Here is a 12,154-nt window from a genome sequence, read left to right on the forward strand (position 1 = left end):
AAAAATATAAACTATCTGACAAAAAACGCATCACGATAGCAAAATTCACTTAGACAAAACACACCTACGTATGTTTGAAAATTTTCTTAAGTTAGAAAACCAAGTAGCTCAAATGAAGCTAATTTTAAGTGAACGCTTTGCGGGCAAAAGCTTGCTTATGGTCAATAGAAAGAACATGTTACCTATTGCAAAGGTGATTTTCGAAAGACCATATTTTAATTATAGATAAACAATGCGTACAAGGTGCATTTAATGAAACTTTAATTGTACGGAAATTTGGCGATTATTATGCCACGTATTATCTGATTTTGAGAATTCTTCATACAATATGTTGAGAAATTATGCTCAATATCGATTCTCAATTATATTGTGAACTAATTAAGACTTAAAAATGAAAAAGCTGCCACTTACTGCTAAATTCGTCATCTTCTCATCGTTAATGTTAATTGTCTTTGGATGTTCATTGAAAAATTATTTTTCAGAAATTATTCCAAAAAATAATAATGAATAAAAAGCAAAAATAGTGTTTGGATTCAATGTTTGTCTTCAGTCAATTTTCCAATTAAAACGCTGAGCCACCATCCACGGAAAGCCTCAAACTGAAATGATTTCCATTATGTCAATAAAGTAAACGGCCTCGTATGCAAATTTTTTTTATTCATTTCAGTCGATAAATATGGCTACTGTACATTTTTCATTGCTCAGGTAGAAAAAAAATGCGGCTGTCCAGTTGTTGTGGAATAATGGGCTTTTAAAGTTGGCATTTTGCAGATCTCACTATATAGGTAAGCGGGCCATTTGAGTTTTAATGATTGTCAAATTTTTTTCAAATTTTATGAATATTCAATTCATTATATTCAGTTACGTCTTTGTTCACTGACAGCTGGGTTAAAACTTTAGCAAAGAAATCGTGCATTATAAAAAAACAAAAAGTCAAAAATAAATGTAAAATATTATTTTATAATGTTTTTATCGCTCAAATGAGTCGTCGTTTTAGTGCTACCAAAATTGTTCCTGCAACATACTGTAGTATAGAAATTCTTTCATAATAAAATTCAGGTACATACATGTCCAGCTGTCAGCTGATAAGAAATCTTTGCAAAGAATAACGCATCATACGAAACGGCATGCTATAAATACGTGCAAAACTTTATTTTTTAATGCTTTCATCACTCAAATGTGACTTTTATTACAATGCAGAAGGAAAATTTAATCAGGTAATTTATTTAGCGGTTCAACTTACAAGTTTTAGTTCGGGGTCTCAGCAGTTCAAGTTTTATTAAGCTGGAGAATAAATAATTGCGCTGTGATATAGATGGAATACATGTTGCAACATGTTGAAATTATATTCAACACATTTCTGGCATTGAGTGACATAATAATGAAAATTCAGTATTATTTATAAAATGAACTCTATTTGCTCTTCCGTATATTTTCGTTTATATTGTAAAATACTGTACACAGAAAGTACTGAATGAAGAAAATGAATGTAATTTAAAAAGCAAACTTTTTACGAAACATTCAATCGTGTATCTATCTATCTATATGGAAAATGAAAATATTTGTCCTTCATAGTTATGTACGTTTTCGTAATTGTGCAAAAAATTGAAAGAGAAAAAACCCCCTCAATGCATATAGTTTCAGATCACTGTTGTATAAAGATATAGATAGAAAAGAGAATAGATGTATAGATAGAAAAGTCTGTCATTCGTCCAATACTTCAAATACAATAGCACTGTCTTCAGACTGTTGATTTTCCTCTTCAGGAGGTTTCACTTCGTCCTTTTCGTTGTCCGAAAGTACAGGCAGACAACTTTCTGTAGGCTGTAAAAGGAAACAAAATCAAATCAGCAATTATTATTTCAAAATTATAAAAAGTACAAAAAGCACGATACCGTTAACGATTCTCCATGTTGTTTCATCTGCTCGGTTCGGATTACGTCGAAATTGGAAACGTACAAATCATACACAAAGTTAACCATTTGTGACATGCCATCTATCGTCAATTCACAATACGGTGACGGTTCGTTCACCTGGAGAACAGTAAAATTAGAAAACTTCCCTTCATAAGAAATCAATTACTGTGAAAGTGGTTTACCAATCGTTTCGTCGGCCAGGTTTCATTTGGTATTATAATCAACTTTCTTGGACGATTTTGAAACTGGAAAAATTAAAGTTGAAACAAAGTACAGATCCATTGAAACCAAAAAGAGAAAATGGAAATGCATATACGCACCATGCGAAACGCTGGTGTCAGTTCGAAACAATTTTCAAACAGTGAAACTCGAGCCAAAACGTACAATCCTAGCCTTCCTCGACTGAACGCAACCACAAGACGACGCACATCCCTAATATGTCCGACAGCTTCTGTTCGTACCAATGATAAAATTATATAATCATTCTGTTCGCCTTGATATTTGTCTACTGTAGTCACCTGCGCATTATTTGAAAATATAATTTCAATAAAGAATAAATAAATCAGGTGGCAAAGTGAAACGAGCATATTATTTATCAGTGTAAAATTCTCACTTTAGCCGGCTTGCCAAAGAATATGTTCGACGCGCAGCGTTTTCGCAAAACGTCCCTGATCAAATGCTTCTGTCCATTATACGTGGTCAAAATGGTAATCTTTTCCGCAGGATAACCCACGATGCGCATGTACATAAAAATAGCGACTGCATATTCCGCCTCGGCCAGATTCTAGAATAGAATCAAACGAACAGAATCAACATCCATCTATCTATACATTACACGTCAGTTGTGAAGAATATTCAATTGTAAAAAAATGAATTCAGTTTTTCGTCAATTTGGATTTAGATTTAGATAAGTATAGCCAAAGCCCAGTCGACCGTCGCTTACGACAATGGTCAACTGCAGTTGACAAGAAACAAGGGAGTATGCATGGAATATAAATATCATCAAAATACGACCCATGCGCTAGAGTGGATTCACTAGATTCAGAGTTGATGGAAAATAAAAAAAACTCTAAAAATAAAAACAAAAGAACAAAACTTTACGCATACTTGATAAAAATAAGCAACTGGAGTGGTTTCGCCATCGCCGTTGAAATCGTCCACGTCAACCAGTTGAAAAGGATGGGCAAAGCCGGCGTTTGCTGTCAAAAATTCTTCATTGGCAAGCACGTGGGGCAAATTGCCCAAATTGTCGTAACGCCAACTGTACAACGCAGCCAGCTGTTGCCTGGCTCGACCCTGCTTGTCGAGGTGAATGGTCCTCACGCCCAGACGCACCAGACGCGTGAACATCGACTGCTCCATCCGGCTGTACCTGCGCAACGCCGGGCTCTTCACCACCGGAGGCAGTTGGTAATGGTCGCCAATCAACACCAGACGACGGAGGCGATTTTTCCCCTGGACTGTCGGCTGCAACAAGAACGGTATGAACGTTTCAATTTCCAATATTTGGGCCGCCTCTTCGACGATCAAATTGTCATAATGGAAGTACATGTCGACGAACTCTTTGCGCCTAAGAGCCGCGTGGGTGCAAGTCATTGCGATCACTTTCGCCTGGCTGGTGAGCAAATATTCGACACGATCGTACCGGGTTCGCAACGATTCGAACGCGCGGAATTCGGCTAGCTGGTCGAAAATGTTACGAATGTAATTCCAACACGAATGGGCAATTTGCATATTTTGCTCATAATTCAATTCGCCCTTCTCCTCATCCCCGTCGTCGTCCAGAAACAACGGTCCGTCCAAATCGTCGAAGAAAGCCCCGAACGGGAAAATTTCCCCCACCCGACGTAACTGCTTGGATTTTCTTTGAAATTCAAACCACCTCGGCTGCAACTGGTATTCGTAAAAGTACAATGCCGTTTCGCACGAAGAAGCCACGTCACCGCCGACCACTTGGATGCTCTTTTGCAAACGCTCCACTTGGCCCAACAACTGCAGCCGCTTCTCGAGGATATGATTCACACGACCCTCTCGGCTGAAGTCTTTCCCCATGCCCAAAAATTCTTCTCCGTGACCTGCGAGCAGAGAAGAGCAGATGAAAAAGAAATCAAAAAATGCAAAAAAAAACAACTGCGCTCACCCAGTCGAAGCAAATGACGCTCGTCCACGTCACGTTCTGTGATTTTTTGAAACAAATAATTTAAAGCTTGATTCGAATGAGCAACGACAAGGGTCCGTTCGGACGGCCAACCGTGGTAGATGTTGTTGATAATCTGCGCCGCCACATCGGTCTTACCAGTACCAGGGGGTCCGACAATCACGGTCAAACCGTGCTGCATGCCGCTGTATATCCCATCCACTTGAGCTTTCGTAAATAAAACTGCATTGAACCGTCGTCTACAGAACGGATACGGTCCCCTAGATTCATCTTTTTCTTGAAATATACAAACTTTTTTGTCCGTCTCGTCGACTGAAATTCTAAATCAATAACAACAAAAATACACGTTCGCAACGGGTCAAATGATTGATTCCTTGGGAAAAATTATATACCTGTAAGGTGGTTTCAAATCATTTTCGTTGGCAATAATTTCGTACTCATCTGGAAAAGATTCTTTGACGTGCTCAACAGAAAGAAATGTGTCATCAAAATTCAATACTGTAAACTGCTTCTCCATTCTAAAATAAATAATATACACCGTTTCAAAGCAGATAGAAAGTAAAAAAATATACTGCAAATGAAATAAATATTAAACATCTGTATACTTTGAATAGTGTGCAACACTTGGGTCTCCGTAGCCCAAAAGCAAGTCATTAAACCAAGAAGGAACTACGCATTCGCAATTCATTAGCTGACGTATTGTATCCAAAACTGCTTTGAAGTTGTTTTCTTTCGGCTTACGGCGTACGAATACATTGAACGTCTGATATACATCCTGAACATATAAATATACTGAAATGCTGCTGTCAGCAACGATAAAATAATTGCTTTAATAATAACTTTACATTACTTTACAACGTAATAAAATTAATTCTTTTAAAAAATAATCTCAATAAATAAAAGTAATACCAACTGATTTTCCAAAAAAAAAACAATAAATTCTTTACCTCTCCCCCTTTTTCATGTTGCATCATATCCAAACGATACTGCTGGCAGTCTAACAACACTCGAAATGTTCTTACATTATTGGTGAAGCCCAGCTTTGCTTCGGGTGGAGCTGAAACGATAACAACAACATATCCTGTGAAACTGTACAATCTAATAATAAATAATAACATTCAATAAATTGAAAACTTTAAACTTGACAAATACAATTGTCCTAAAACTTGCAGTTGCATTTGAAGCTGAATTAGAACGCAACAAAATTGTCATACTTGACAACATTCAAAGGAATTTATAATTTAAAAAAATGAATAAAAAACTCTCATATTATTTTTAAAAAATGATAAACTGCATTATTTATGATTATGCGAAATTACATAAATTGGAAACGATCAATTTACCATATTCTTCTATCACATTTCCATCAACTCCAAGCATGCCTTCAATTTCACAACCACGTACGTATACCACGGGTATTTGAGGTAGAAACGGTTCGGACGGACAGTACAGAGTACCCGGCAATGCAGTGGGTCGAATGGTAAGCAAAAAGCCCACATCATGTTTGCGAAGACCTACAATGGGAAAAAAGGTAAAAATAGTAACAAAAATACCACGACAATGTAGCTAGCGCACTTTCCCATTCGGTTCGTACATCCTGCCGAACGTCCAACATCAATTGCACATCAGCGCGTACAACTGACGGTGCTTTTTCGCCCACCCTCGGTCTGCCCACTTCGATCACAACAAAATGCATTATGGGCAGCGCCATCCTTGCCCAACCGCCGCATACCAGGGTATTTGGTTCGATTTCATGTTTCCAAGGTTGCATGCGAAAAATAGCATCTTCAATGTCCAGTCGAATTTCATCTGCGCAACACATTCACATTCAACATATACTTAGAATGTCATTTTTACAATTCACAACTCACATGTTGATTCCAATCTGAACAAAGTGAAATTGCGCAGAAGATAATCATACACCGTCAAAAATTGTAAACCCAACTTCGGCAAAGCCAGACATGCTGCAATAATTGCATTCAATTATGCCAACAAAATCAACTATTCAACCTGGATTTCATTCCATCTATACTTGCGTTCTTGAAGTAACCAACAGGCACCATTTTCTCGTTCCAAAGAATCTCCTCCGATGGGTACAACGACATTTCATTGATACGATCTAATTGACTCGGCTGTTTTTCATGATGACACACCTGAAACAAGTCGAAATTAACCGAAATCCGTCGAACGTTTTTCAAATACAAATACCATCATTTCCATGAGTAATGGTCGATTCAAAGTAGAATCGTTCGTATTGTTCGGATCCACAAGATTCAAATCAACACACAAATTCAACAATTCTTCGTCACTTCAAAAGAAGACAAATTGTATGAGGAAAGAAAAAAGAGAAACTCACCTCAGAACAGAGAAATATTTGAACAAATTCTTTCGATTATCCACCTCGCTGACTGTTGACAAATAGAAAGTTTTCATTTTTTCCTTATACTTCTGAAAAACTAATTCCTAAAAAATTTCAACAATAAAATAGCCGTCCCTGGAGAAAAAGCTGGTTGAAATAAAGAATTCCAGAAGCATGGCAAGTGATAAAATATTTAATCGAAGATAAAATTCATATGTGAACAAGTGCTTCAAACAAAAAAAATTATAAATTACACATACGAACGAACACATGTGCCCAAAATCAAAACTGTACTTCATATTTAAATTCCATTCATTCATGTTATCTCACTGACACTACCAGATGATATTGTTACTGTCCCATTATATTAGGATTATGGTCATTAATAAGACACAGGCAAGCTGAAAACAGCTTGGCTGATATGAACTAAAATTCTAAACAACTTGGTATAATGGCTGTGTTTTTTAAGAAACGCCAGTAAAAATTAAGCTTAACTTTGTTGAAAATGAAAAAAAAGGATTCATCAAAGCAATAATATAACAAAAACAAAGTTGGCAAAAGGAGAACGCAGTTATTATGCAAAAGCAAAACAAATTTATACCTGTAACTTTGTTATTCTTTCTACATGAATGATGGTCATATCCTTTTGAGTCAGCGATTCACCTGTTAAATCATCTATTTCAAAATAGACGCAACGTTTCAATGTACTCAACAACTACAATGGAATAAAATGAATCATCTAAATCAACTAAGATAAGCTATTTCAGTAAACCTACTTCGGTAAACAGCCCGCCATCTTGACGTTTCACAAGCGTGCTGAGAGCGCCATGACAAAGTATTCTGCTTTCCAGCAGGACAACATTGAGGAATCTTCGAATTGGCAACAAAGATTCCATATCAATCAACATTTCCAAAAAACGCTCGCAATACCGAATTGAATTCAAATCACACTGCTCTAAAACAATATGCGTTTAAATGAATATACACGTAGAATAAATAACGTGCACATTGTCAAGCAACATACCATCTTCTGGCGGAATTGAATGCAATATTTTTAGAAATTTCTTGATCAAATCACAAATGTATCGCCAATAAAACAAAGTCTTTCTTTTACTTTCTTCGTCAAGCTTGTCGAACTGCTTCTGACTGTATTTCCAATATTTTTTCAACTTCATGTTTTCATTTAAACACTGCTCACGTGCTGCCTAAAGACAAAAACATAAGATAAACTCAAAGCACAAACCGGAAATCCATACTTCAGGTAAACAAATCCACATCGGCAGTGAGATAATTTTTTGCACAACAGTTCGAATACTAACAATTTCCTTAAAAATTCACCTTGGACAATGCAACTTTAAGAAAACAAATTCAAAACGAATTACCACACTAGTGAAACAGTGATTGAGAAAAATTATCACATGCAGCTGCTCAGCAATAGTTAAAAGTTCATCGTCCAATGACATTTCCAAAACTCTTGTAAAAAACTTTTCAAATTCTTTTTCTCGAGTGAAAAATATCTGTTGTTAAATACAAACTATCATACTGATTAGTACAGTTATAGTAATTCTCTCATACTGGCCAAAGTGGAACACATTCGCGGATTTTTTCATTTGCCATCACCAAAATCGACATAACATGCTCCACTGTTGCTGTGTTGACATCAAAATTTGGCCATAAGAAGCGCTCCAAATACTGACTAAATTAAAACAAGCAACGACTATTAATCCAAGTTCCAAATGTCAATCAATTATGGTGCATAACACAATGCGTTGCAAATGCGCAGAACACTTTTACCTGAACTCAAGCAGCACAATTGGTCGTACGGCGAAATTTTTCTCCAGTAGCTCGTTTTTATAAATGTCAGCGACAACCTGATAAAAATACTTGAAGATTAATCAAAATAAGCTTTAAAACAAAATCAACAAACCTTGGCGCTAAAAGGACGATGTGCGTTACCAAAACTAGCCCAGTACGACGCTGCGATCTATAAATCAAATTTTAAAATTCGTTAAAAGAAAAAATAACTATACTCGTGTCAGCTTTTCGTGGGCCATTTCCTCTACAGTTGGAACAGATCGTTTACTCTTCATCATGTTTGCTCCTGGACGACGGTTTCCAAATCTACTGTATAACTAAACATTACTGTATTTGACATCAGGTTCAAACAACAGATCGATGATCGCGTTCGGTGAACTTTACTGTTAATGTTTAATGGATATTTTACTGAATGAATATAAGATAAGCGTTTACAGAATAATACAGAAATAATTTTTTATTTGTAAAACAACCGGTATAACAAGTAAAAAAACAACACAACATTGAATAGGTGAAAATCGATGACCGTTTCCTTGAGCCACTGCAAGAGCTCGACTGCTTCGAATTGAAAAAACGCGGAAAAACGGTACAATGAATCAATACCCTATCACGCATGGAACCACTTTCTCGATTTTACCACATATTATAGAACTATGGAGTGGAAGAATGCCGCATAAACCACACAACTAGGTGATTTTCGATGAGTAATAGCGGTGCTTGTCCACGGTGGGCAATGTTGTTTGTGTTGCAAACATCCTGCCCAGGATAAAAAATACGATCTCACGAGCGGTGAGGTATCTCATTATAAAAGTATTATATATATATATATATATATATATATATATACATATATAATGGACGTGACCGGAAAGACGTGAAATTAGTAAATCTTAACGCGAATACATGCTGTCGATTTTCTGAGTTCATGGCGAATGTCAACTGTCCGTGAATGAATATGTTCATAATGATTTTACATGCATTTTTTACCTAGGCACTAGACGTTTCAGAACGCTGCAAATGGGTCATAAAAGCGATTGCCCAGTTGGGTTGAAAGACGTACAGTAACTGATTTTCAAGGTTAAAGCACTGGATACGTTACATGTATTTAATTAAGGTTGGCATATTTTAGCGAGTGCAATGAAACTTGTTGCGTTGTTCTTCGGATCATTTTTGAAAGACCAATACAAATTTTGTCATTTTTGACTTCGTCTACAGTTTGCGTTGTTGCGATTACTGATTTGCTATGCATTCACTACACATAGCGAACAGTGTTAAAGCTGACTGTTAGAATTATTTACTGCACACAAATCATAAAAATGGAACAAGTATCGATTCAATTTAAGTAAGTTTGATGAAAATGGCCACAAACAACGCCAGCCTCATAAATAAACCCAGTGAAGCTTTTTGCAAAACCACTAGTTGAATTCAAATTTTTTGGATGTTAAATAAATAAAAAAACTTTAATATGATAGATACGTTTGTATTGTAGAATGATGCTTTTTTCTTTTGTTGTTCAAATTTATCTTGTTAATTTGATGATTCTAATTAATTAGCGGCTGTGCTTCAACTCGAACTAAAAATTGACAAAATTTGTCTGCTTTATTTTCGTAATAGTTCGGTAAAAACTGAAGAAAAAAAAACTTGCACAAGATAAAAAAAATTAATAACAGAATAAATAACTCACTTTTCACTTTTAACGTTCAAGTCGAATGAACATCTTGCGCAATATTGTTCTAAAGCACAGACCGCCGCCCTTCGGCGCGCATCATTTATTATTAATTATTACTAAAAAAACCATAACACTTTGAGATGGTTTTTTTAATAGAGAAAAATAGCACACAGCACTATTATTACTGAATACATGAATTTTAATTGGTAAGAATAAGAAAATAACATGGAGTATCTCTCTCAAACATCTTCCATTCATTGAGCTGAAAACAATGCACTCGCTCGCGATCAATGAAATTGTAAAACACAAAATGTGACAATAAAACACTTCTGAAAAAAACAAAAAAATTTACAGTCGACGAGAGTGTAAGAAATATAAAAAAATTCGTTGAAATAATTCGGATTGTATATCAAAAAAAAACAGATTCACTCCGATGGCAACATGGACAGGCAGTTGCTAAAAAAAGCATCTGGATCGGGTATGGATTCGAGCAATCCTGCAACAAAATAAAGCAAAAGCTAGCCTGTCAATCGTAAGACTGGAATATTATTTTTACTGCACTGCAGCGAAAAATGTTTCAATGAAAAAGGCTTATTCATAACAGCTACATATGAAAGTAAGTAAAATACGGAAAACAAAACATGTGTACGTACCGCAAATACGACAAAATTCAAAAAAACTTGTAAACCGCAAAAGATGGTTTTCGTAAGTGGCAAACAACTGCGTGCTGCTGTTATAAAGATCTACATAATTGGCAGAAATATACATCAGCAGCAGTTTCAACCAATTGTCATCCGTCCCAGGCAATACAGATGATACAGACTGAAACAATAAATACATTTAAACAACTTTCAGCATAAAACATCGACATTGTCCAACAAGTAACCCCACATGAAACGCATAGCAAAAAATGTATAATAATAAATAACACAGATTTCGACCATACTTTGAACATGTGCGTGTAGATCGAATTGATCAAAGCAAAGTATATCAAATAAGGAATGTAATTCTTGAACTCAATCGGCTCTTCTTTTTGACTAAAAAATACCATATAATAAAGCACGTTTATATGTATATGTATATGTATATGTATATGTATATGTATATGTATATGTATTTTAAACAAGAAGGAACACAATTATTTATTCGAACCCATCTTGGTGGAATAACGCGTGATGGTGTCCAGCACATATGAAACGTTTCAAAATGTCCAAACGGTGCGTAGCCCAGGCTGCGTGGTCGTGATACAGGATGAATAAAGTTGATTGAAAAAACAACCCGTTCGCCTGCAACAGTACAAATAATCTGAACTGAGCAACGATCGCTGATCACTGAGATCCAACACAAACGAACGTCAAAAGCATTGGCGAACCAAAATTCACTCCCATCCGCTAAGAATTGGCTCAAATTCGAACGCAAGCGATTTCCATCATCATCATCCTTGTCCATCGCAATTAAAGTCAATCCACCCAGATACAGCATGTACGGAATCAAATGCATATTCGATTCCGGGCCACCACCATGGCTATCGGTGGAAAATGACTTTTTCCAGCAAAACCTTATCAGCAAACACTTCAAATCACTAATCACTAAATCACAACTGAGAGGCTTTCCAGGAAACACTTCGTTGAACTGCATTTCGTATCTACAATAAAACAATAAAATAAACACTGCTCAAGCGTTCCGTAACAGAATTGGAAAAAGCAAAGTGAACTCAATGAACTAGCTCTGAACAAGCAGCAGTAAGTAAATATCTGCACAGCAAACCTTTTCATCATCAAAAGTTGCTCATTCAATTCAATTTCCGGCCCAGGATACGGAAGTATTGCGTTGCACAGAGTGTTCGCGTTATGCAACGTCGCACTGTCCCATTCATAACGGAAACTACTGGCATGCCTTAAAGAGGTGATTTCAAAGAGGCGAAGAAAAAACAGCAAGTGTAATGAACAAATAAATTTTCCAACAAAACAAAATTCACCAACTTTTCAGTCTAGTAAAATAATAATGATAATGACAATATTAATCTTACTCAACCGAATTGCTGTGACACTGGTAGTGAACCAAATTAAATTGCGTAACCGTAGACGGTCCTACTAGGTCGGGAATAAAACCATCAACGCTATCCAGCAGCACGTCTCGTACTGACAAACTTTTCATGAACACATAAATGCCCATCTCCTGGAAAATAGAATAAAAAAATATGAACAAACAAGCAAAAAGGATGCAAATTAACATTC

General features: G+C 36.1%; 2 protein-coding genes across 2 annotated transcripts in view; both read right to left on the minus strand.

The window, feature by feature from the left end:
- Window positions 1–1,895: 1,895 nt before the first annotated feature.
- Tsp_05466 (hypothetical protein) lies at window positions 1,896–2,033 on the minus strand (the record flags this gene model as incomplete). The annotated part of the gene is made up of 1 exon (XM_003371761.1): window positions 1,896–2,033. A coding segment is annotated over one exon (138 nt), but the record flags the coding sequence as incomplete, so codon positions are not given.
- A 65-nt stretch (window positions 2,034–2,098) lies between these two features.
- Tsp_05465 (conserved hypothetical protein) overlaps window positions 2,099–12,154 on the minus strand; it is a gene marked incomplete at its 3' end in the record, with an annotated part of 32,835 nt that continues 22,779 nt past the window's right edge. Inside the window, exons 73-99 of the mRNA XM_003371762.1 lie at window positions 11,947–12,095; window positions 11,685–11,813; window positions 11,070–11,562; window positions 10,571–10,739; window positions 10,044–10,246; window positions 8,464–8,565; window positions 8,361–8,417; window positions 8,228–8,304; window positions 8,009–8,129; window positions 7,816–7,950; window positions 7,458–7,638; window positions 7,210–7,388; window positions 7,035–7,148; window positions 6,431–6,522; window positions 6,283–6,382; window positions 6,107–6,227; window positions 5,946–6,038; window positions 5,650–5,883; window positions 5,418–5,588; window positions 5,022–5,131; window positions 4,680–4,849; window positions 4,467–4,592; window positions 4,057–4,394; window positions 3,024–3,991; window positions 2,530–2,700; window positions 2,237–2,434; window positions 2,099–2,161 (exon numbers count right to left, since the gene is read on the minus strand). Of these exons, the coding sequence (XP_003371810.1) occupies window positions 2,099–2,161; window positions 2,237–2,434; window positions 2,530–2,700; window positions 3,024–3,991; window positions 4,057–4,394; window positions 4,467–4,592; window positions 4,680–4,849; window positions 5,022–5,131; window positions 5,418–5,588; window positions 5,650–5,883; window positions 5,946–6,038; window positions 6,107–6,227; window positions 6,283–6,382; window positions 6,431–6,522; window positions 7,035–7,148; window positions 7,210–7,388; window positions 7,458–7,638; window positions 7,816–7,950; window positions 8,009–8,129; window positions 8,228–8,304; window positions 8,361–8,417; window positions 8,464–8,565; window positions 10,044–10,246; window positions 10,571–10,739; window positions 11,070–11,562; window positions 11,685–11,813; window positions 11,947–12,095 (5,064 nt within the window). The remainder of the gene's footprint in view (window positions 2,162–2,236; window positions 2,435–2,529; window positions 2,701–3,023; window positions 3,992–4,056; window positions 4,395–4,466; window positions 4,593–4,679; window positions 4,850–5,021; window positions 5,132–5,417; window positions 5,589–5,649; window positions 5,884–5,945; window positions 6,039–6,106; window positions 6,228–6,282; window positions 6,383–6,430; window positions 6,523–7,034; window positions 7,149–7,209; window positions 7,389–7,457; window positions 7,639–7,815; window positions 7,951–8,008; window positions 8,130–8,227; window positions 8,305–8,360; window positions 8,418–8,463; window positions 8,566–10,043; window positions 10,247–10,570; window positions 10,740–11,069; window positions 11,563–11,684; window positions 11,814–11,946; window positions 12,096–12,154) is intronic.

The sequence above is a fragment of the Trichinella spiralis genome (genome assembly GCF_000181795.1).
Source record: "Trichinella spiralis strain ISS 195 chromosome Unknown Scfld9, whole genome shotgun sequence".
In the NCBI taxonomy this organism is placed as follows: domain Eukaryota; kingdom Metazoa; phylum Nematoda; class Enoplea; order Trichinellida; family Trichinellidae; genus Trichinella; species Trichinella spiralis.